General features: G+C 36.3%; 1 protein-coding gene across 4 annotated transcripts; it reads left to right on the forward strand.

Annotated features, from left to right (window-relative positions):
• The first annotated feature begins 5,027 nt into the window (after nucleotides 1-5,027).
• On the forward strand, nucleotides 5,028-24,619 carry COX11_1 (Cytochrome c oxidase assembly protein cox11, mitochondrial). 4 transcript variants are annotated; one of them, XM_051216839.1, is made up of 8 exons: nucleotides 5,028-5,075; nucleotides 9,154-9,350; nucleotides 11,346-11,679; nucleotides 14,111-14,263; nucleotides 16,497-16,628; nucleotides 18,609-18,650; nucleotides 20,123-20,546; nucleotides 23,694-24,619. In XM_051216839.1, the coding sequence occupies exons 3-7, from the start codon at nucleotides 11,455-11,457 to the stop codon at nucleotides 20,312-20,314; spliced, it is 744 nt and encodes a 247-aa protein (XP_051065457.1). In that variant the 5' UTR covers nucleotides 5,028-5,075; nucleotides 9,154-9,350; nucleotides 11,346-11,454; the 3' UTR covers nucleotides 20,315-20,546; nucleotides 23,694-24,619. The 4 variants fall into 4 exon arrangements, with proteins under 4 accessions (XP_051065457.1, XP_051065458.1, XP_051065459.1 ...); XM_051216840.1 differs by lacking the exon at nucleotides 23,694-24,619 and having other exon boundaries at nucleotides 5,034-5,101; nucleotides 11,346-11,457; nucleotides 11,508-11,679; nucleotides 20,123-20,967; XM_051216841.1 differs by lacking the exon at nucleotides 23,694-24,619 and having other exon boundaries at nucleotides 5,034-5,075; nucleotides 16,436-16,628; nucleotides 20,123-22,588.
• The last annotated feature ends 2,010 nt before the right edge of the window (nucleotides 24,620-26,629 follow it).

Raw genomic sequence — 26,629 nt, forward strand, 5'->3', positions numbered from 1 at the left:
AAGTTTTATGGTTTTCTGGTCTCGGTTGCAATCCGAATTTTAGCGGTGTAATTCACCAGAGAAATGACTGGTTACCATTAGTTCCAGTTCTGCTAATTCATATTCGGATGCATGAATAGCGGCATTAAAACTAACGCATTAGGAATTGAATCTTTAATATTCAGTGCAAAACATACTACTAACAGCAACAACTGTGGTGTTTGAACCAACTAATGATTCTTTTGTACTTGTTGAATGCTCGATTTCGAACTCCAAATACAATACATTCGTTCGTGCTTGTATCGTAATTCTTGATTCACTTGCTTTATTTGGGGATTCTTAGTTCATACGATAATTCAAATACTTTCAAATATTATAACAACGTATAAATACGAAGAAAAATTGCCGGTAGCCATGAAAAAGACATGCATGCACGCTTTACAAACGGAAAATTTAGTCTTAATATGGTGTATTCTACTTATGTTAACTGAAAGCACTCAAAACAACAGCAGAAATGACAGAACGATGAAGTTTGTAAACGACAACTCAAAGACGTGAAAATGACGTATTTTATGTATAATTTTCACGTTTTATGAAAAGCAATCTGTAGTTTTTTACCAAACAATAAATTGGTTTCCTCCATCTGAGTTCTTCGTGCACAGACCAAATCACGACAATAACGATCATCGTCGAACAATCAGTTGAGTGGAACTCGTCACTACACATCAACTTCATTGACTATGGAAAGGCGTTTGACGGTGAGGACAGGCGAACATTATGGAAACTTCTTTAACACTACGGAGTATCTGAGAGAACCATCGACATCATCCGGAACTCATGTGACGGACTACACTGCAAATCCGTGCATAGAGGACAACTGGCCTATGCATTTCAAGTAAGGACTGGAGTTAGAAAAGACTGCATACTCTCTCACTTCCTCTTTATTCTGATGGGTGATTGGATCATGAAGATCTCCACATCTGATGGGAAGCATGGAATACAACAGACAGCTCGGATGCAGCTGGATGATTTGGACTTGGCAGGTGACCTAGCTCTTCTGTGCCATACACACGAATAAATACACTTGAAGACAACTAGTATAGCAGCAGCCTTCAAATCAATGGGCCTCAACACACAGTGTAAAACGTAGGATCCTCAAACACAACATGAAGAACACCAACCCAATCATACTTGATAGAGAAACTGGTGCAGATGAAAAATTTGCCGCACGTGGTCAGGATCATTGATGAACAAGGAGCATCCGATGAAGATGTAAAGGCAAGGATTAAAAAAGTAAAGACAAGATTCCTACAGTTTAACAACATATAGAACTTGAAACAACTGTCGACAAATATCAACGTCAGGACTCTAAATACGAAAGTCAAGGCAGTTCTACTGTACGGAACTGAAACTTCGGGAACAACCGCAACTGTAGTAAAAAATGTTCAAGTATTTATAAACATTTGTCTACGCAAGATACTGAATAGCTATTGGCCGGATACCATCAGCAACAACCTACTGTGGGAGAGAACAAACCAGATTCTAGATGAAGAGGAAATTAGGAAAAGACGTCGGAAGTGGATAGGACACATATTACAGAAATCATCAAACTGAAACACGAAGCAACCGCTTACTTGAAATCCCGAAGGAAAACGTAGAAGAGGAAGGCCAAAGAACACACCGAGAAATGGAAGCAGACATGAAAAGGATAAATAGTAACTGGAAACAAGCGGATATGACTGCACAAGACAGAATTGGATGAAGAATACCGGTTGGCGTTCTATATTCAGCCACGAGGGGTGGCAGACCTAAGTAAGCAGTGAAATATCTGAGTTCTCGTCCACACACTAATGAGATTTGTATTTCTAAAGCTTTTACTGTGTTCTTACGCAACATAATTACCATTTTCGATCCAAAGAGTCTATTCTGAGCTTTGTAGAATTATGGTCTACTATAATATTAGTACTGCTCTAATAATAGACCTAATCCTAAAATTGTAGATTTGTCATGATATAACTGCCTAATCTATAAGGTCTCACGTGGAAGTCACACCATCGACTACACCAACTCACTGTATCGTATCAATTACCAATACATGATGTAGAACAGGGTTAGGCTAGAGAAGGAACAATATATTTAATGTGGTTAGAAGATATAAGGTAACATTCAGCAGGGACCACGCCTGCATGGCCGAGCCATGCCATCCTATCAACTCCAATTCATTCAATTAACTGTTCCCGCCTTTTCCATCGTTAGGTATTTCTCCGCGTTAACTATTGAATATCTATTTTCTGAGTAGTCTTGTGTTCAGCTTTGAAGATTGTGTGGTTATGGTTCAATGCCACTACAGCTTAACATTGGGCGGATTACTTTTCTTTTTGGGTTTTATCCAAGTCAATTGTAATTTTGCCTAAGCTTGCTATTCGGGTTTTGCAGTTTTCCACGTCAAGGTTAGTTTAAATATATCCTGAATTTTCATACCACCCGTTTTTATCCATTATGTCCGCTTCTAAGTAAATTTTTTATTTTTTACTGTCAGAAACGTTTGCTAGGATCTACTCAACAACATAAATTTCACCATGGCCATGAAGAAAACATGTTAGCAACCTGGATGCCGTTTTGTTGTCACCTGTGGTATGCACTGTGGCAAATGCAGAGATTATTTTCACGAAGCATGCAAAAACCTTAAGTAGCCACTTGCAACAGATTTAGTACCTCGGATCGCATATGGATATGTGGCGCATGCAACTGGAATATTAATGACATTTTATGCGAAAATTATATTTGAAATAATCTCAGCGATTGAAATTTAAATAATTCCAATGTTTCGTCCGGCTAACATTTCTGGACTTCTTCAGGGATCCTGAAGTCCGGACTTGCAATCAAGCAGTCATCAACATACGCATCTACGAAGTTGAGACCTCTGAAAACGTCGTCGATGGACCTTTAGAAGGTCTGGGTAGCATTTCCTAAACCGGAAGGCATGCACGAAAACTCGTAGGGACCGAAAGGATTTATGATAGGGGTTTTAGGAATGTCGTAAGCAGCCATAGGAATCTGTTTATAAGCTTTGACCAATTCGATTTTCGAAAAAAACAGCCGTACCTTCCAAGTTAGCTGTCAAATCGTGAATTTGAGGCAACGGGTAACGATCAGGAATGGTTTTTGCATTCAACCGTCGACAGCCACCAACAGTCGTTGCTGTCCTTTTTAGGGACCACATGCAAGGGCGACGCTCATGGGCTGTTTGACGGCCAAATGATTCCTAAATCTACCATGTGGTGGAGTTCGTTCTTAGCCAGTCTCAGCTTTTCGTGAGCCAGTCGGCACGCTTTCGAAAATAGAGGTGATCCTGTAGCCGTGATGTGACGTGTAACACTGCCAACCAAACGTGGCAATTTCGAGTGCGTTTGGTATATCCCAGAGTACTTATTGAGTAACTGTTGATAGAATGGATCTGTCGTGTGCCTAGCTGTGATTGAAGATAATCTACAACTCGAAAAGGAAGCTACACAAACTGACAAATTAGTGTTTTCGTCTAATAACCCCCATTTGCGCGCGTCGATGAGTAAATTATGACGTTGTAGCAGGTCTGTAACGATGATTGGTATGAAAACATCTGCAACAATAAAAATTCGGTTAGTGGGTTTGCTTAAATCCACATTAAGATAGACGTATCGTTTACCATATGTGGTGATAAATTTTCTGTTTGCCTCCTGTGAGTTTAAAACCGGTTCATGAAACCAGTCGTTAGAATTTGCCGGTCTTCCAGGGTTCAGTTCTAGGACTTCTTTTCTGAATTTATATAAACGATCTTCCACAGCAGGTAACGTCAGATTTATTACTTCTCACTAGTGATGTGAAATTCTGGGGATAGATCTGCAATCTAGATGATAAGCTGGGACTTCAGGAACATCTGACTCAACTTCAAAGTTGAGTGGACTATTATATCCTGGTGAAGATTAAATTACGGGTAGCTTCTGAGGACTACTGATAGACTAATATGATATACATATTCTTATTGTATAACTACTTAATGATTAGATTGTGTATATCTACATTCCTCTTATTATAATCTTCATTTTGACCAATAAATTATTATTGTATTATTTACCTTTCTTCAGTTATGCCCAGTTTATTGATTACAGTTTCCCACGTTCACAGCAACTTTTTGGCTTGATTTTGTATGAATGTTATTTTCTAATTTGTGGTGTGATACGGTCTGTTCGGCTGGTATATAAACCAAGTATGTTTTAAATAAATGATTCGTATAGTGGAAGCTGTTGTTTGCGTTCTGGACTCGACTGACAGGGCTAGGCGAACAAAGGATTAATAAGGACGCTAGGTGGTTCATATCGGTCGAACGTCATTAGTTTGGCATAGTACTAAGATTGAATACGTCGCATTTCGATTGGCGAATAAATCACACGATAATTAGCCGGGCTTAAGGTCACAACACGGACAACAACCATCTCACTTTTAACACTTCAAAGCGTAAAGTAACCCACCTGAGACATGTTGAAGAATGGGATTCAAATCTTATGTAGAGCGCATTGAAACACCGAATCCTTACCCATTGAAGTATATACATCTCAGAGGTGACCAGAAAGTGGAGACGCAACATAGCAGGACGGACGGCAGGTAAACCTAACACTCTTTATAAGTAGCCACTTGCTGAGCTCGCCCAAGAGACTTCTTAGGAGATCTTTGAGAGTAAACTTGACATATTCTTCAGGACTAAGGACAGTTTCTCACAATGATTTAACGATATTTTTCTCTTTTATAGTGTAATATACATAGGTTCTGACACGAAGGCGCCAGTGACTCAATACCACCAGAAACGGAAGCTCGTTAAGCAGAGGTTCCTTCTTTTCCGTTCAGAACCATCCAAACAATTTAAACACATTGTGCATTGAAATGTCATGAAGGACGGCAACAGCAACTGAGCTTTATCGAGACATGAAAGTACGAAGTTAGAAAATGCTTATTTTGTTTTTGTTTACATTTGGATGAAATTAGATTGTTAATAATGTTGTTGACTTTGGAGAGAAATTGACCTTAGCGGTGGTCAAACTCAAGGTCGGTCATTTAACCATGTGAGTACTCGGATTTTCGCTTCAAGGTACTAAACACTGAGTTGGTTTTCTGTTAATTCGAAGCATACAAAATATTTTTAGTTTAATCCAAACACTTTAGACAAACGTTTCTTACTTTTATAGTTGGAATGCAAATTTTCAGTCAGTTGAAATCTGAAGATAGAAATGTAGTTAGGGTTCTGAACAAATATTTAAAATATAGTGTTAGACTCGGGCAAGCAGAAGGAACTGTGGAATTTTTAAATATATGTGTTCAAACTAACATCTATCCGAAGTTTCATGTAAAGTCATTGCGTCGTTCAGGAGTTCGACCTAATCTAAAGGCTCTTAAGCGTTACGCGTCAAATCAAATTGAAGCCCAAAAATCTTGTATTGCTGAAATTCAAAAAAATATTGATGAGAGATTCTACGCAGTCGAAGGGCTTCCCGAACTCTTAAAGGAACAGTTCTTGAACTACGTAACGCATGTGTCTGATGCAAATAAAGTAAAGAGACGCATCAGTTTATTGGAGAGTTTAACCGAAAAGGCTTCCGAGATACGGTTCTCATCCATCAAGAAGCAACAGCTTTATAAGGACTCCCAGACGATGCTTACAAGCCCAGAATCGATGTCAACAATTTGTCAGCTGACTGCTGACCTTTGCATCGAGCGATAAGGCATCCGACTTTAACGCAGTACCATCGGCTGTTCTAGATATGTTCAAAAAAAGAATCTCCAACCAAGCTACCTATATGGTCACCAACTGATGTCTTTAAATCGTCTGAGTTTTTCACTTGAATAAAATTATGAGTACAAAACATTCTGTTTTTAAAGCATTGGTATCTCGGTAAATAACAAGCGAAAAATAGCACCTAAGTTTTTAATTACTATTGGATCCAGCTCAGTACATAACATTGTTGAGAAAGTCCGCGTGTTGTCCCCACTTTTTAAGTCTGCGTTATTTAATAGAGCTACTCCTCAGTTATTGTTAAGATCGTCAATACAATTCGAATATCAGGTTTAGCGAATCAAAGCACTTTGTTAAACGAATTACTAACCACGCTATCTAAACTTTCCTAGTTATCTTTGTGCGGTGTGATTTTTCTCGCAAAATACTCCCAAGTGTATGATAATGATATTTAAATAGTTTAGTTTCATTACTGTGAAGAGTAATAGGATTATAAAAGTTTCCTGCGTAATATAGTGTTGTTCAGTATTCAGTTGGTAACCAGGAGGTCATAAGATTGGAAAGATATTTCTTATCACTCCGTATTCTGAAATACCAGAAATGAAATCGCTGTGAAGAATTAAAGGTCTTAAATGAGAACTGATTATTGTTTGGAAAAGTTGATTTTTGTATACTTGTGTTAAAAGTCTATTTGGTAGGGTTCGGCGTAGTTTAACTTTGGTTAAAGTAAGCTATATTGGCAATTCTTGGTTTTGGTGTCCCTAGTTTTTTAATAACCTTTTGAAGATATTTTTTATTATCGTTTTCCCACATCGTGCTTAATTCTCAAGTCTACAGTTTTCAGTTTTGTCGCTTGTGTAAAGGTTCATTCTGCTCATCTCTATGAGCGATTTATCCATGTCTTCATAGTTGCACTTAGAATGCAGTTTAATATTTGTGGTCAGTAGTACTATGCGATGTATGTGGGCCTCACACCTGTACATAGGCAATGAAATAAAACGGAAAAAACTGCTAGTTCAAATAAATTTTTCCAAACCTTCTCACCACTCTTGAATTAGATTAATTTAAAAGTCAAACCGGCTTGAGTATATATAAACACATCATTATTTGACTTTAGGAGTCAATTGGTGAAAATAGTCATTCAAAACAAGTTGAAAATTGTGTTTCTCTTTTTCATCAAAGAGATGTAAATATCATTGCGACCTCATTAGCCTCTGTAAAAAGCACTTTTAACTCACAAAAAGTTATATTTCATTCTATTGATGCAAATATTGGGGTAGAAATAGGTAATACACTGATTTAAAAGTTAGATGAATAAATTGTAGATTTAGTATTAGCGTAGCTTAAAACAAGTTAGTGTTTCTATCAAGAGCATTTAGTGGATAACTCTCAGGGTTTACACATGAATATTTAAATTGACTCAATAAAAGGATTGACAACAATGCCGACTATCACTCATAGATTTTTAAAAGTGATATTAAGATCTGTAAGAAGGAGGAACTTACCGTCATCGAACCATTGGGAAATAGTCTTATAAATAAAACTTGATTGTTCTTTAGGTAACCGAATCAAAGGGAGTGGTTGTTGTGCTAAAAGTCAGCAATGAAAACGGTGATCTGAATATAACCTTAAAGTTGCTGTGATGTATTCATCTACAAAGCGACAAAGCCTACTGCCGCAAGTGTATTAAGGTATTTATATACATTAAGAACTACCTCGTAACTTTTTGCTCTTACGTCTAATAATAGTGAAACTTTCAAAGCACTAACCTAGCAACTTCAGCCAAACCGTACTGTGGCTCTTGTTTAGTGAGCACCAGTCACCTAACAACGCAGTCATTAAGAAATAACTCCAACTACTAAAACACTGGTCAGATGACTACTACCATACGTTCAAAAATGTAGGGACTATGTTCTGGTCAGGTAACTGAATTGATTGTTTGCAGAGGTATACAGTTTTGAATACAGGAATTATCATACCCATCGGATACAAAAGTGCTACCAGTTACTTCTTAAATGTCATTTATTACTGCTCTGTACATGTTATACAAAACGTGTAGAAGTAACTCTGGACATGTAGGCCCAGTTTTGTTAGGGTCATGAATATATTAGTCACGACACGCGTATTAAGGACCAACAATCGTATTTCTTGAAACGAGGCGATCTTGAGTTAATTAAACAGGACTACTCAGGGATAGTTTGTCATATAAGGACTTGGTTTTTAAAGTGAGGACATGCAACCACTTCTTTTTATTGTTCTGAGGCAACAGTGAAGTTAGACAAGGTTGGTTATCCTCACCGTCCCTATTTAATTTCGCGATCGGTGAAAATCTAAAGAGAAATTTAAAAAAGGATATACATTTGTGATTTCAATCGGTTATCTAAAGAAAGATTCTGATCTTAAATATTTAAAGTAATACCTTTTCACTCCCATTAAATACAGGTTACCCAGACTACGTTTGACTATTTGTCAATTATCATCCGCGAATGTGGTGTATTTTGCACTGTTGCATCGCAAAATGCCTCTACTAGACTGATATATCTGTGCTCCTATTCCCTCTTGACAAGGTATTGTGAATACTCTGGAAGTTCGTGTTCCCGAATAGTTACGTGACAGGTGCCATTAGCATGAGAAAGATGTCAATGTAAAACAGTTTTGAAGCGGAGTTTTTTTGTTTCAAAATACGAATCTTAGATCTGAATTCACTATGATAAGAAGAATATGAATAGAAAAGAACCGAACAGTTTTGAAACGTATTATAGATTTATAAAGTGCGAGAAATAAATGTATCTGCGTCATTGAATTTAATTGTGTCTTGTTTTTACTGTTCCAGACTTCAATCTAAAGGTTTAGTTTCAAATACAACTTGAACTAACACTTAATGAATTGGTTTTGAGTTATTTCTCGGTCTGACTGCACTGTTTTTTAAATTATCACTCCTACTTATATCTATAATATCCCATCGTAGATATCAGATTGGAATATATCACCTAATCATTTAGAATTAACATAGAACTTGGGAAAATTATGTATTTGTTAGCCCAGGTTGTCACATTAGTTTGTAGTTGGAAATAGAGCTTTAGATAAGAGTTCTCATCATCTAACTTTTAACCATTGCGTTTTATTTCTAAGTCTCTGTTATACAAAACACCAAAGATATTATTTAATCAATCAGCTATCTTTTTTGATCATGTCATCCTCACCTTACAACCTTTGTAAATTGGCTTCATATAATAAGTTGTTGATTAAAAATTAGTGAGTGCTATTCTGTTGAAGTTATTTCAATGGAATTAGGATTCATAAAAATCAAGATATCGAGACATTGTTTTTAATTTAATAAATCCACATATGCTCATTTGTTTCTTACTTCCATTGAGTTTTACGTACGTTCATCTGTTGTTTCTGAATAGATTTGTATTGAAAGGTAGTCAAACCGAGCTGAACTGCATATACAATCTGTTATTAAGTACCAGTTATCAGTCTGAAGAAGAAACGGTTTTTCCCTTCATCGAACTTCACACTATTGCATCAGCATTGTTTCGGCTTAAGGTTAAGTAGTTAAACATTAGCTCCAGATCGACAGAATGTTTATAACTGTGGTAAAAGGGTGAGTACTTGTTTCTGTGTTCTATTTGTTTTGTCTTTAGACTATTTTAGTTATAAATGGTTTACGACGCCTGTAGTTTTGATGTTTCTGGTTATCGAGTGATACATGTTTGGTGAATTTACTTTTCAAAGGTTAACACTAACTTTTCTAATCATTTGTAACATTTTAACAATGAAACATAATTCAAGTTAAATATAAGGGTGCATTTGTGTCTTAGTATGATTCTCTATTTAAAAATTATTTCAGTCAAGGTATAACTGGTAAACAAAGCAAATTAACTCCCTTAGATGATTTTAAATAACAACTTTCGTCTAAATTTGAACGAATAGTTTCACAATATTTGGGCGCCGAGGCGAAACGTTGGATTTACTTCAAATTATTTTGCTGAGATTTTACAAATACATTCTTCCTCTTTTTGGATGGTTTTGTTTAAAATTGATGATGATAGTGATGTTAGTTATAACCTAACTATCGAAAGAACTATGCGATACTTATCAAGTTAACATAGGCGTTTATAACCCAATTCTTCAATCAAAATAATCCTTTTTAATCAATTTTCCTTGGGATTTTTAGTTGTTCCCAAATGCCCTGGTGGGGCCCAGGTTAGGGATAGTCCGCTCTTCCTCTCGAAATGACCTCATATGGCCACGTGTATACAGTCACTGTCACGGAAGTCCTACTCACTGCCTTCTCGCGGTGGGGTTGTTTATGAAATTGAGGGGACGAAAAGCACTATTTGGGTTGACGGATACAGAAGATCCACCTAGGGGAGCCGGAAATCGATGACCCCAAACCAGTGGTGCACATGGGCTCCAGGATCCTAGGGGAACAAATAGCGTATGAACCAATCGTTGGTCACAGGCTACCATGGGACTGGATCTCTTAACGTTGCCCCACTGCCTTATGGGTTAGACCTCTATATCAAGGGCTCGGGCTCGGGGTGTAGCTCCCCAAGAAATACCACCTACTTCGGTTTAGGCACCCGGGTAGTATTCCAGTCCTCACACAAATCGAGTGATTTGTGTGGCGCATATATATTTGGTGCCCCTTTGTACCAATTTTTGTGTTTAGATATATAGTGAATAAATAAATGAATAAGTGAATTGGGATACTGCACGGGCTTTCAGACCTTAGAAGATTGTTTTTTTAATAAAATACTGCCCAGGTCTTTAACCTAGAGGTTTAATCTACCATTCAGTGGAACGACATCAGGAGATGCTGTACCATGGTAGTTGGTGACCAGCTATTCCCTCAGGAAATTGGACCCCATGTAAATCCACTAGTTCGGAATCAAGGTTTTACAGCTCCCCTATATAGATTCTCCGTATTCACTAATCCAATTCAAGCTCCGGAGTTCGTTTTTCGTCTTCTCGCTTCTGTAAGAACAACAACCTCTCCATGTAAAGCTAGTGAATAGGACTTGCCTAGCTGGGGCTGTAATCGCGCGGTCGTTTGAGAGCTTTTCAAGTGGGTGACCGAATATTGTCCACCCTTGGCCGTACCAGAGAATTTAAGAATAACACTACTTTCAACCACCGTAGTCCTAAAATTCGTTTTAATATATTTGATTGCAATTTGTTTTGACTTTCCTTGTTATCTTTGAAAGCAAACATTAAGTACAGAGTTGTGTATGAATATAACTTATGAAACAGCTGTATAATCACTTACGTAGAGCGGTGAATTAATAGTTAAAGGGTTCAACTTTCAGTCATTAATTTCTAGGTCCGAATCTCGTCCCACCTACTTTAGTTTGAGCAACTGGGTAGGATCATTAGCCGTGATCACACTTAAGTTGAAGCTCATACTCAAGTACCTGGTGAATGTATCAATTAATTTACATATCTTTTCATCATCGTCATTTATAGTGTATAATCTTTCCTCGTATGTCTTTTCCTGCATTATTTCATTTGATTTATGTTTTACTGTAATTTGTAGAATTTTTATTTGATCTCTCTTTTTTGTTGTATTCTCTTGTTTTTTTTTCTGACAACATAGTTTCTAGTTTAAAAGTGATTATCACTATAAATAAAAACAGCAATATTTTTCGAATAAGAACAAAATTGAAATCTATAAACTTAATTCACAATAGATTGTCAATTTCATAATGGTATTGCTATCGTTATTTAGTTTTTCCAAGAGTTCAAATCATCTTTTAAGATGTCCATTCTCAAAGTTAACAGTAAATTATAGTACGATTAATAAAACTAGTCCATTCATTACTCGTGATACTTTCAAAAAACGCACGTACTTATACTATACATTATCGTTTGGTATATTTATGGCTGGTGTCGGATATGGTACTGTTCCATTATATCGATTATATTGTAGTGTAAGTAGATTAGATTTGTTTTTTAGTTTCTTTTTGTAATAAATTTTATGATGTAAGATAAATATCTTAGACGATACCATCTATTCGTAAGCATAGAAACAGTTAGAATTTATATTTAGCAAAGATAATTTATTTTAGAATAAATTATAAATTTATTTATTAAGTATTAATTTATTCTTGTTTACTACTACCACCATCACCTGATATCTCGACATAATAGGCGCGATACTAAGGCACTTAGAGTAGTGGGCACATTGAAACTTAATCAATTGAATTCGATCAGCACTTAAAGGACTAGATAAACGTGATATTGGTTACTACTCATTGATTAATCACTTGCGAATATCTCAGCCATACAGGGGTCAGTCCCGGCCCAGATAGCTCAGTGGTAACGTCTTATACTGCAAAACTGAGTGATACTGTTTTGAATCCTACACGGAGCACCATTTCCGTTGAGATTACAGTTACGCTTTGTTGACAATTGTCAGCCAGCGCAACATGGGTCAAGCAGGGTATCCTATCGACTATTTCTAGCTACTAAATAAAGTGCTATCATGTATGAAAATACTTAGGATTTACCAATCACTATTCAAAATGTCTTAGGCGTTTGTTTATCAGCATCGTCAAGGTCATTTAGTTTATCCAACTAAATTTCATTCTGTTAGGTCAGAATTTCCATACCATATTTGGAAAACAGGTGTAGTTCGTTAGTAGCCATATCAGTAACCTATCGACAAATGATAATTCATAAGGGTTTGTGGATCACGTTGTTGGTGTTCAGTATTGAAATGTAGTCAGTCTTTGACATCCTGAGTGGATGCCTCGATGTTAATTTTTCTAGTATATGTGGATTATGGCTGGCAGTAGGCGAAATGCGCTTTCTGTATTCGATTGCTGGTCACATTCCGAATACAATTAAGAAAAGTCGATTAGTTATGCGTACGTTTGTTTTTCTCCACCCGAATCCAAACTTTATTCTTCGTAGTACAGGCACATGACGTGCTCACTATAGACTAGTTTCGCGAGGTGATTCCCTGAGTTCTTGTCAAAAGTCGTGATCAGTCGAGTTTAATCAAGTTAGTGTAGAGCAAGTTACTTGCCAATAGCACTAGTGGTAGACCAATGTCTCAAACTGATTGAAGTTATGTATGTAAATCATTAGATGTTAACCTAATTGTGTAACGATTAAGTGCTCAGTGAGGGACATAAAGGTCACATGTTCGATTGATAGTAGGGTCACAAGTGCATGCTGCTGTGGAGTCTCATACTTAGGTCTGTTACTCCTCTTGGGATATAAGCGGCCGACCAGGACCCTCCGATCAACTTTTTTCTAAGTTCTCCTTTTCATTTGTTGCCAAGTGCTACCCATTCTCTTGATGTCTTCCTCCGATTTCCGGCCAGATGTGTTCTTTGATCTGTCTCTATTCTTTTCACTTTGAGGATTCCAAGTTAGGGCTTGGTTTGTGTTACAGTTTTATGATTCCCGCAATTTGTGCCCTATTCACCTTCAGCATCTTTTTCTGATCTCCTCTTCAGTTGGTAGCTGGTTTGTTCTCTGCAAGAGTAGATTATTGCTGTCGGTGTCTGTCGAATTAATCTGGAGTATCTTACGTAGACAACTGTTTATAAATACCTGTACCTTTTTGATGATGGTTTTAGCAGTACTTTAAGTTCAAGCTCCGTATAGTAGAGCAGTCTTAACATTTATTTTGAAAATTTCGAACTTAGTCTTGGTTGATAAAGAGTTATTTTAAGTTCGAGATATTCTTCAGTTGTACGAATGTTGCCCTTTGACAATTCATTCTTTGACGCCTGGATTAAGTCCTCCTTGTTTATCAATGATACTGCTTAGATACGTAAGAGATCTCACTTCTTCCAGAGCTTCGCTATAAAGTGTGATTTGGTTGGTGTCCATTGTGTTGTATTTCAGGACCTTAAACGTTCGCTTGTGAGTGTTAAAGCCTATCTCTGTGGAAGCCAATGCCACACTGGGTGTTATCGAATGCAGTTTATGCTGTGTATGGGATAGGTTTAATTCATTTGTAAAGTTCAAATCATCTAGTTGTGTCCAAGGTGTCTACTGTATTCCATGTTTCTCCTTAGGTTTGGAGGTTTTCATAATCCAGTCAACAACCAGAAGAAAAAGGAAGGATGGGAGTAGGCGGCCTTATCTAACATCATTCTTCACTTGAAGTGCATTTGTGAGCTTTCCTCCATGCACAATTTTGCGATTCAACTCCTTTTATGAGCTCCGAATGTCTGTGGTGGTCTTCTCAGGTACTTTTTGGTGTTGAAGATGATTCCATAAGGTTTTCTATCCACATTGCTGAATGATTTCTCATAACTGAGCAAGTTAATGTATAACGATGATTACTTCATCATTTGTACCATTTTTTTCAGTAATCTCTTTGTTTTATTTTATTCTATATAGAAAGTAGGGGCTGGTACAAATGCGAATTTGGCATTGGCAAAAAGTGAGAAAATTAAAACTATGAAACCAGTTAGGGACCGTGAATACACTGTACATTTCGCTGCTGATACACATTCGTTAATGAAATGGAATTTTAAACCATCACAAAAGGCTGTAAGTCATTGGTATTGTTTCTCACTGTTGGTTTTTTTTTTTCACGTGAATTTTTAATGGAATATCATTGTACACATCAATGGATGTTTTTTTTCTGAACAGAATATTAGTAACATATTTTATGTGTGTATATATATTAATCGAGAGGGCATCGTTGATGGGATTTACTCGTTTGATTGTGACCATGTTAATCAGAAAACTTGAAGTGGTCGAATTAAGTGATTTAACGGAGTTAAATACCCTAAATTCCATGAATGTTCCGCTTTTCACTAAGAGTTGTCCACGTATATTGTTTGTACAAATTCAGGTATAGTTCGTTCTCGAAAACATTTGCCACCAGGCTTTGAAGTACCCGTTTGTGTTTGTGTTTGGAATTTTACCTACTGAGGTAGCAACTGAGGCGTCCAATCTCATAGATGAAGTACTATCAGAAGCATATGGTAAACTGAACCAGCTATTATCCAAAGAACCACTACCTCTAATGAGAAACGTTTACAAAATTACAGACGGAATATGAGTTAGGTGATAGATCACCATCACACTTATTACGACAAATGTGATAAGTGATTGGCCCTTTTTTTAAAGTCGATGACGGTTTTCTTAAAGTGATGTAGATATAATGACTCCTTACTGCTGCTCTAAAGATTCTTTGTGCACCCAACCAGCCGTTAGATCTAGAGAACCTAGCCGGCATGGGAGATAAGACCTTGGAAGCCACTCCAGGTTATGAAATAAAATATTTTTGTGGGCACATATTCACTTTTAGACTTCAGTTCATGACATAATTTTAAATGAATGTTCATTGTAGCAGATGTTCGTCACTCCATTTCACGTGCAGATGTTGTAGTAATCGAAATCAAGGACTATTTAAAGTAAACGCGAATCCTAACGTTATAGTACACGTGGATAAAAAGAGAATGTAAATAAGGAGAAAATATATGTCACCTCAATAAAATCACCACACTGAATAGAAAAACTAATTTTACTTGATAGTCCTGAATGTGAACACTATGAGTTCACTGAATTTACGAAATGTTCAAAAACTCCTTAATATCAGCAGATATTTGATATTATGTCACTCCTCTGTACGTCGAAGATAAAATATGAACAATTATCCCACATAGTGTAGTTTATCCCAAAACGTATATATGTGCCAGTTACTTATTTGATATGAAAATTCACGAACAAACTTAAGAAAACAGAAGATGAATTAATCACAAATTGTATTTAGCATCCAAAGTGAACATCAGAAATGAATGTAATTAGTGGTTAATTTAAGTACAAATAAAATTAATACATATAAGCAATACGTACAGAAAATGATCAGTTGTTTACATGGGACATCACGGAGATATAATTGAACAGTTTATAAAAAAGAAATACAAATGAAAATTTGTGAAATTATTTTTATTTCTACAGATATCTCCAATAATCAACAGAAATAATTATCTGGCATATAAATGCTTTCAGTGTGGAGAATGTTGAAATTATAAACTAATCTAAGTTAGACCATTATTGAAAATCTGGAAACATTGGAAGGCTGTTTCCTTCTAGTATGAGACTCCTCAGTAGGAGCGAACATCCATGACCCCAGAGCCTGTGATCTCGCACGCGAAATCTTAACCTTCAAACCGCTGAGCCGATATCCAGCAGTGTAAATGTCTAACTTTAATCAATCCGCAATGCTGCGCGACCATCTTCCATTGTCTTCGGTGGGTAGATGCCTCCAATTAACATAGTTGGACGCCGGTTCAGTGGTCTAGAGGCTGAGTGTTCGCACGCAAGACCTAAGGTTCTGAGTTTGAGTCCTGCGTACGGGATTGTGTATTCTCATTCCTATTGAGGAGTTGCATACTAAGACGAAACGGCTGTCCAATGCTCTTAGGTTTTCAACGGTGGTCTAAATTAGATCGGTTCATGATGTCAAAGACAAAAATGTTTGTTTTAATAAAACACAGTATATGAAGTCGGAAAATTCTGAGCTCGAGATATCAATGGTTAACTACCAATTCGTCAGACCCAATGTTCATACTGTACAAGTGTAGGGAAAAATAGCCGGTTGTTTACCTGAATCCCCCTTAGTGTTGAACAGATCCATCTTAAACAAAGTAAATCATTGTTTATATTGGAGTCTTAAATTGTAGCAAAATTATTTGTGTATATTTTATATAGATTTCTATGTGACAATTTGTGTTTATTTACCAAAACAAAATAACGAAAAAAACCTTTGTAGTTAAGAATCGTACCTGGGGAAACAGCACTGGCATTTTATACAGCTGAGAATCCAACTGATAAACCTATTGTTGGCATTGCTACTTATTCTGTTGTACCACTTGAAGCATCGAAATATTTTCATAAAATACAAGTAAGTTATTCGTTTTTATGTATAATTAATTAATTATAAGCAGAGATGGACGGTAGTTAGCATTGGAATTCAAGATGCGCGTTCCGTTCTATTTGAGACTTGTCAACTGGATGTACATCTGGATTCCAGAGTTGATGTTCACTCTAGAACTCGAACCCTGTACCATTCGCATTATCTCTGCTTAGCTGCTGAGTTCACATAGCTACTAGCTCGTGTAATGTAGTAAAGCTCAATTCATTTGTATTGGTTGTTTGAACCTTCCCATTGACGTTTTGGACTGCAACTGATCATTATCTTATTGACATATGCGCATTCTATACACACAGGACGGTACTGGGTTCGAGTCCCGGAGCAAATGGCTTCTTGTTTTTAACGGTTTGGTTTTCAATCGAAAAGGACTACGGGTTCAGACTTTATTTCTATATTGTTCAAGTTGAATACCGGTTTAGTAATAATGGCTCTCATACTTACAGTAACTTGAAAAATAAAATCTAAACCTGAATATTCTCCGATAAGGAATGGGACTTTTAAAAGAGTTCGTGCATATAGTCAGCAACCAAAATGTCTTTGATTGGGCTCTTTTGTAATTTGTACAGCGAAATGTCGTAAACTTTTCACAAACACACCTGAATAGGCTATGAGACTAATAGGCAAAATGATGTGTTAAAACAAACAAGTATAAAGATAACTTGTTGAAATATCCAAATGGCAGAAGTAGCTTAGATATTCAAGCAGACCGCCTCTATGCGCCACAAAAAGTTTGTGTAAGGGCTGGGTTACTGTCCAGTTGCCTAAACCGATGCAGGTGGTTTTTTTTAGGGAGCCACTCTCTTAGCTTTTAACCTAGAGATCTAATCCACAAAGCAATGGGGCGATGTTAAGGGATGGGGTACCATGGTGCCCAGTGACTAAGATTAATTTCACACTCCATTTTTCCTTCAGTATCCTAGAGCCCATGTGCACCATTGGTTTGATTATCCAACTTCCCTAGGTTGATCGTTCGTACCCACCAACCTGTTTTAAGCGTCGGATGTTTGCTTTCCGTCTTCTTAATTTCGTAAACAACTTCCTTGCCTCCAGAAGCAGTGAGTATGACTTCTCTAGCAGTGGTTATATACATGTGGCCATATGAGAGCATTTTGAGAAGCGCCAAATCTCCATACTTTTGGCCGTACCAGGGCATTTGGGAGTAATTGAAAGAATTTCAGCTAACATTGTTGCTCACTTTCATTCTGAGATGTTTCTGATGACGTCTTAAGTCCAATGAGTTGTATAATCTTTAAGATATGAAATATCATGGGACTTCTGATAGGCCAACTGGTTTAAGTTCTTTACGGTTATATTTCATATTCATAGACTAGTCACTTCTCCACTTCTTCAACCAAGTCATACTGTCAACAAATAATATTTGGCATGAAAGCTGCTGGGACGAAATCCGTAAGATTTATCCAATCATCTTACAGCGGATGTTGTCAGCATTATTTATGTATGAACATAACTCCAGTAGGATTAATTCGTATGTACTAATCAATTCCACTTCAGAACAATTTCTTTGATAGGTGAATCGTTCAGTTTTCAACCGAGTAGTAGGTCGCATGTTCAAACCACCCTTCCAATTCTATGAAGTTGCCAGGTAGTTTCGTTAACTCACCTCTAACATAAATAATATCTCTCAAAACTGAGTACGGAAACTTGTACATTTCAACTAAAGCTAGTCACATTATATGTACTGCTGTCTCAATATCTGCATTATATTATAATTTAATGGTATACAGTAAACTTAGCTAATTACAACTTTTAAGATAAATCCAGTTACATTTAGCTACTGAGTTCTGCCTTATTATAATTACTATATTGACTTTATAAGTGAACGAACCATTAATATGTAAATTTAAATTATGTACTATAACACTACTAATTATAACCTTGTTTTTAAAATTTTCTTTTGTCTTTCATTTTTTTACACCGTATTTCATTTAGTGTTTCTGTTTCGAAGAGCAACGTCTTAATCCTCACGAAAAGGTAAGCGTTCACTATCGTTTTACGAGAAAAGTCTTTTATATATATGAAACAAGCCAGAGTCCGTGTATTTGATGAGAGAAGGGTGAGGAGGGGAAAGGGTATGCTATTGAGAGATATTTTATCGAATTCTTAATTTGATTGCTAAATCATCATGAAGATAAGTGATGGCACATATCCAATAGCATATCAACAATGAGGTAATTCAAGTCACTACTAATAGTGATATAAAAGTCCTACCTGTTAATAAAGTTAATAGCTATCTAGTGTCAATAACTCAATAGACAAGTGGTTGCAATAACTAGATTCCAGTCTATATGTGAATACCAACACTGGAGTGCAGGTACATTCAGATGATACGTCCTAAATGAGACATAACGTTCGTTCTAGATTACACTGCTAATCACAATCAATGAATTTTGTTTACATTAAGTTTCGAACCCCATCGTCGCCCACTTCAGTTTGAGAAACCCCCTGTGTTAGAGAAAAAGGTATGTCTCAAAGCCTAACATACTGGTCTTGCAATTAAATCGTTTGAAATTCAACTGTTCATCTCTGCCGTTGCTAAGTGTTGGAATTAGTGGTACTATGGACGAAACCTTGTTTTTTTAAAGTTGATGTTAAATAAATGTTTATCTCATCATTCAATACGAGGACAATTGGTAGTTTTATACCATTATACTTACTTGCTTACTTACCCATTATGCCTCATGGACCATAGGTTACTAACCAGCAATCTTCAACTCATTCTGTCTTAGGTTCTTTCCAGTTGTTGCCAAGTCTATTCATCCTTTTGATGTCTGCCACCGATTCCCTGTGAAACTTGTTCTTTGGTCTTCCTCTTTTCCCTTTGCCTTGAGGATTCCAAGTTAGGACTTTTCTTGTGATGCACTATTAAGACTTCCGCAATGTGTATCCTATCCACCTCCAGAGCCTTTTCCTAATTTGCACTTCAACTAGAATCTGGCTTGTTCACTGCCACAGTAGGTGGTTGTTGGTTGTGTCTGGCCAAATTTATACATCATACCTTGAATATTTTCAGTGTGCATATTATTATTATTATTATTATTATTATTATTATTGGAGAGACCCAGAAAATTCCTCGAAGAAAACCCAAAGGGGCCCTGAAAACACAGGGAAACATTTTATCCAATGAGCATTGAATAGGAGTTTTTCGGAAACATCTAAGAAGTGAAGAGCTACGCGTCACATTTCTGATTGGGTGGTTACCTATCCTGATATGTTAAGTAGGGTTCCAGAACTTTCCAGAAGCCTAAGGTCATCTGAAATGCTATAAATACCCTCAATTTTTGTACATAAACTAACCTTGTAGTAAAGCTTTCCATATTTCGCGCATTTTCTCGTGTTTAAGTTGTGTAGAGTTAGCCTGCGGTTATTAGGAGAGCTTAGGAAACCTATTCGAGTGTTCAGTCAAAAGATTTACCAATTATTATTATTACATATTTGTTTTCCAGGTTGACCTGCCTGTATTTTTCTTCCTTGATCCGGAAATTAGTTCAGATTGGCGGTTAAAACGATGTTCAGAAATTGTATTAAATTATACTTTCTTTGAAGCCAAAAAAGCTAAATTTCATATTCCAGGAATCACAACTCCGGAATATAATGATACACAAAAGTCGGAAGTACTACCTGGGGTAACTAGTTAGCTGGCCAAACGATAAATAACCAAACAAAACAATTTCTAGCGTACAAATCTTTTATACTGTTTAAGAAAATGTACATAGAATTGTTTCCACTAACCTTATTCATGTTTTTGTACATTATGAGTTAGTTGCTAAAGCAGTCATTTTAAAAGAAACTAATGGAAATTGGCTTCTGGATTTTTTGAAATATTCTTTTAATGAAGATGGGAGATACTACTGATCATTAATTGCTTCTGTAAGTGGTATCATATATCATGTGGCGTTGATTTGTTTGGTGATATCATTTCTATTGCAGAGTGTTTGTTAGTCTCCGGATTGTGCATCCTTGCATTACCCTGCATCATAGTGAAAGATTGTCATAATTCTTCTGTTAAGAATTACATTGGAATGAATATCTGTTCTTTTCTGTGTACAGTTGTGGGGAATGCTTTCAACCTAATGATCACATAGTATCAGTAATATGTTCGTTATGGACACCCCTGCAATCAGTTTCTCTGTCAAGTTATTTGGTTACCAGATAGGATGAAAAAATTATTTGTTTTCTTGTTAGTTAAATTTCATGAAATCTGTAGTCTTTTAAAAACTCAGTGTTCACTCTCTAATACTTTCACCCTTTGGATACATGTTATTTAATCTTGACCCATTGTTTTTTATAGGAATTTTTAATAAATCTGTATTGTTATTGTTTGGTATTGTACTTTGGTATCTGTACACTTCATAAAGTCGATGATGGTGCAATACCTGCTTCTGTAAATGATGTAAAAAATATTTTCTTTAGAATTAGCAAGTGAATAATAAACCGGCTTGGAACAAATTCAGTGCGTGTACTTCCTTATCGCAGTTCAGACTGATGGATGTGAGAAATTTACGGATTCTGTAGTGTCCATTCTATGCCGTTGAAATTAATCTGACCTTTAGTGAAACTAGAATATTCATCATAAGGAGGTCACGACATGTATTATAAGCACGACAGTCACATTCCTGTATACAACTTGTGAGTTATCTTTCTGGAGAATCACTAGTTTCTTGACTAAATATATTGTGATGTTGGCAGATTACGAGTATTAGTTTATTGCAGCAATCCTAGGTATTTGATATCAATATATTCTGTATGTTGATTTTTAGTCCCGTTTATAAACACAGTTCAGAAATAAACATAAGAATCCTTAGTTGTTGTCTTCCTGATTCTTGGATTTCTGACCCGTAAGTAGTCCACTAATTCTCCCTAGTGAGAGTCAATTTTTACTCTCCTAATCTAACCCGATATTACCGATTTCAAACTATATCTCAATGTCTTTAAAACAGTGAGGCATTGCGTAATTGAGAATTTCAATATGTATATTTAGTCAGTTGGTTTTTATCCCAAGTTGATCACTAGTTATGAACGTCAAACCTACAGCTCACCGTAGAATTTGATAACTGGAAGTTAAATAGCACTGGGTTTATTACTTTGAGCTATTTCCATTTTCCTAAACATCTGGTCCATGGCAAACATCTTATCCTCGACTGTTGGACAGAATTAACATAGTTTACATTAGCTGCCTAATTTAAAAGAGATATCAGAAATCACCATAAAGTCTTTAATATAAAAAAGTTCCAGGTCGAGAAATCCCAGCCTCCCATAAAAAGGGTACTAAGTTACGAAATGAGAAGAACTAGTAGTTGAAAGCGTGGACTTAAGAGTTTCATCAGATGAAGAGCTTACGTTTTAATAATGCATTGTACGTGAATGAATAGAGATGTGCGATGAGTCTTAAGCACGATAGTTTTTTTGGTACTGTTAACGTGTGGTCCTTTTCTCACTATGATTTCTAAATCAAAGTAACGTTATCAGACATCATGACGGTTCTCTTTAGGAATAGCCCAGGTAAAGTGGTGTGCAGAATCCGTAAAACCTGAATTTTGTATACTTGTTAGGAATACCCACTTGTTCTAGAATTTTATCGACTCTTATCAAATATATTGTTAAATACAGAATTCTCAGTTATTTTGGAAACATTATATGCGGTGTTAGATAGAGACGTGTATGATAATTAGAAGGATTCCCAAATTACCGCAGTTTAAGTCAGCTTCGGTTTGGGCACCCGGGCAGTATCACAGCCCTCACACAAATCTCATTTGATTTGTGTGACGCTTATGTATCTGGTGCCCCCTTGTACCAATGTCTGTTCGAATGAATAAACAAATAAGTCAGAAATACATAAGCACAAATGAGCGTCTGATATTTGAAATTCGTAATATGCGGGCACTTGAGTGCAAATGGACCATTAGTTCGTACAAATACCACGCATGCTAAATTCATTATTGTATATCCGTTTTGTATCATTATGTATGACCAAGCATGCTACTCTCAAATCCATTAATTCGATTGCTTGACTTGTGCTCGGTTGTCGGACTAATTCGTTTTCCCAATATGCTTATCCTCTCGATATTTCTTTGTTTCAACCCATTTACCTATCGATAGTATACTCGTATTATATTGATCCATTAAATTTTGAAACACGCTTACCAACTGATGACGGGATTCAGCCCCGCTCCTGATTTTGACTTTGAACCTGTCAACCAGTCACATTTTAGCGGGGTTTATTATTTTCGTTATCGCAATTCATGAAGAACGTGGTTCGTTCTCTGAAGATCTTTCTGGCCTACAAGAAAAATACAGTTTTCTACTATGAAAATACCACTTCATCATGCCACGGACGTGTCAGTTGTGGCGCAGTCAGTCGTGATAGAAGAAAAATCACGACAACAAAGTCATGACTCCGATTAGCTGTGTAGAAGAAGCTATCCCAAAGTATCTGTGATTAAGTGACTGGATGATAGTAAACATGGACGTAATTACTAACTACAATACAATTAGATAACTTGAAAATGTAATATCCTGCACCCTTTGAATTCATTTCCAAACAATTAAAATTAGACCAGCTTAATGCTGATTGTACTCCACCTGAATACATTTGCTTCATATTCTATTTCTAGTGCTATTTTATCCTAATATATTTGCGGGTGATTACAAATCTGTGTGTATATATCAATCATAAAGAAGTCTAATTCTGAAGTTATTCTGATACTACAACTATTCTAACCCTGCTGAATCGACTTAGTTTTAATCGAGTTTAAAAATGGCAAATTTGGTTCTTAATTAAAACGTCTTAAAATGACAAAATATTAGTGTGTGAGTTCTTCGTTTTATTCGGAATCAGAATAAGGTGCGTCATCCAGCAGGCTGGTTTATTACCGGGTGGGCACTTAAGTCTCAACTCAGTCAGATATAAGTAACTTTTCTAATACACATGTCATTATTTACTCTTCCAGTTTAATGCTTGTAGTATATTGCACTATTCTAAAGTTCTCTAGTGTTCTTATTATTAACTCTTTCCAGGATTTTAACATTTTCACAGTCTAATAGGATCTATTGAAGTGACTTCTGCGGTTTATATGCTACACGTATTCCAGACAGCTTCAATAATCTCGTCGCAAATTTCGATATGTCTCTTATGTACGGCAGGATGATATGTTCGCTAATTTTTGTGTTACGTTTGGTCTCTGCTGAAGAATTGGTTAATAATTTTTGATGAAGTTGTGTTGGTATCCGTTCATTTTAAGAATAATAAGTAGATATTTTTCCTCATTTTTCTTCACTGCCAGTTTGTTACACTGTGTTCTTAAATAAAGTTTGTACGTAGTCGATAGTATTCGTACTTTGGTTTTTGCTACCATTTCCTAGTACAAAATCTGGATTATTTAGTACTTTTCCCATCTTTTTCTATCCCAGCAAGTTCTATTTAGATGGGGATACAATACGAATTTTAATATCCCTGTGAGATATACCAGCAAGTTCTGATGACTTTCAGTTATTGCTGCCTTGTAGAATTCCGTGATAATTAAAATAATTGTACTAACTAGGAATTCCCGAAATAACACAATTTAGGCCAGGTAGACCTAGATGAGCACAACTGAAAGTATTGTATTTAGTTTTTGAAATCGGGCAGTTATCAAGTACAAAGGAATCATTAATTCATTCAAGCAACACATCTATCACAGCTTAAACGAGGATCCAATTTTTTTCAGTCGATTCCACCTCTTCCTCTTGGGTTTATTATGTGTCCGTCCGACTGTGTTCTTGATGTGGACTCTGTATGATCTAAAGTATATTCATTAGTATTATAATTAACAACCAACACTGGAGCAGACTCACATGATTCCTGGAATTGTATACACTCACCATGTCGGTTGTGTACTGAAACCACTGATATCTAGAATTTGAACCATGAACTTTCAAACACTATCCTACCCCATGAAATAGAGTCGGGTCCTTAAGTTGCAATGTCATGGCCAGTTTGAGGTTCCCGATTTACATTATCTTCTCATATCTCGCATTTCGATCATTATATGTGGGATACACTGACATATATTTTGAAGCACCGCATCACGTGACGCCGACTTGCATAATTAATATTATGCATATACCTCCTGTTTTTCGCGTTAGAATACAAAAGGTGATTGTTTCAGTTGTGATATAAATATAGATTAATATATGTGATTAACACATGTGATTCATCTAGTCTTGATTCACCTGCAAAACAACTAAATGGAAAATATGTATACCCATTAGGGTAATCTTGAATTCGATTTGGATTTCCTGCCTGTGCGAACTTCATATTTGGGGGAACAGATTCTCTGACTACTTCGGGAAAACTTTTTACTTCTTCTGATTCATCATATCACTGATTGAGGATTCTACCCAACATAAATTGGTTGTGAGAATATCTAACATCTGATACAATAACACCAGAAATATGACTGGAATTCGGCTCGTTCGGATATATTTGTGCCATTTATTAGGAAATATCCCTAGAGATAAATCCATTGTAAAAACAAATAACATCATTTGCGACAGAATAAGGACTGTGATTGGATTTAGACTCATTAGGAACTTATTTCTCACATTTATTCAAGATGTCACTGGGAGTAAATAAATCATTAGGATAGACCACATCTGATAAAAAAACCCAGAATTCTGATCAGGACTTGGTGCTCCCAATATATCTTCCACATATTTGGAAACAAGTTCGTTAGAGATACATGAATCATGAGAACAACGGATAACTGGTAAAATAATACCACGGGTCTGCTCAGAGTATGATTTATTCGAAGGATTCAACTTAAGAGGATCAGAATTACAAAGTTCAGTATTAATTGCAGCGAAGTGAACAGTAGTATTAAAAACCGACCGAATCTGTCCAAACTTACTGCGTTTAAAATATTTAGCATTATGAAATGCACATGAACTAAATGACTGAAACTTGCCACAGGACAAACGTTTAACAGACTTGTGTCCGTGTTCGTGACCTGCATCACAACTCCCCGAAGGATCATTTGCATAACCTCGAGTACTCCCCGGGTTGGGATGACATAGTAATGTAGTGAAATTTCTGATGTCCTGATGAATCATCTTTTTTTTGAAATTTTGCCCCCTTGCAGCATTTGAAATTTGTATAATTTACATGGTCTATCAGTAGCTCCTTGAGAGTTGTATATGGAAGTGAAATAGGCTTTTCTGGAAATCCCAGAGAATTTAATAAGCTGTATGCTTCTGTGCTGACGAACGTAAGGAAATGAGCCATCTTATTATGATCATCAACATCTTCCTTGATCACAGTCCAGATCTTTAAACCTTCCATATTACCATCAAAAGTATCGATGTTTGAATGTATGTCTAACTGTTTCATTGTAGGCTTCATCGCGACGCTAGTCTGATAAGTGGAATATTTGAATTGTTATGCGAACTAGGAAATCCTGAAATAACACAATTTAAGCCAGGTAGAGCTAGATGAGGAGAGTCGGATGTATTGTGTTTAGAATTCGAAACCAGGCAGTCATTAAGTACAAAGGAATCACTAGTTCGTACAAAAGCCACAAACGCCTGACGAAATTATGTAACAGATATAACTCATCAACTATCAAATTGGTGGCTATTTATGCATACTGTAGTGGAAGTCAAGGTTAATAGTTCGTTCCGTGCCATTCACCTGCACAAGACAATTACTCTAATATGGAGCATGTATGCTTGTCATTTTGGGTAAGCAGTGATAAATGGTTTGATATATAATTAGTCAGCAAGGATTTTGACTATCTTCCTCAGAACACTGGAAATTATTTCTATTAAAATAACAAAAAATATTTGAGTATTTCAACCATAGAAACGACTGAGTGTGTAATCGATGAAAAAATTAGGTGGAAGCGAAATAGTTTTCAATCTAGTGAGTTAATCAGACGGGTGACGTTTGTTTAAATACACCACAATGCATTGGTTGT

Source organism: Schistosoma haematobium, chromosome 6 (genome assembly GCF_000699445.3).
Source record: "Schistosoma haematobium chromosome 6, whole genome shotgun sequence".
Taxonomy (NCBI): Eukaryota; Metazoa; Platyhelminthes; class Trematoda; order Strigeidida; family Schistosomatidae; genus Schistosoma; species Schistosoma haematobium.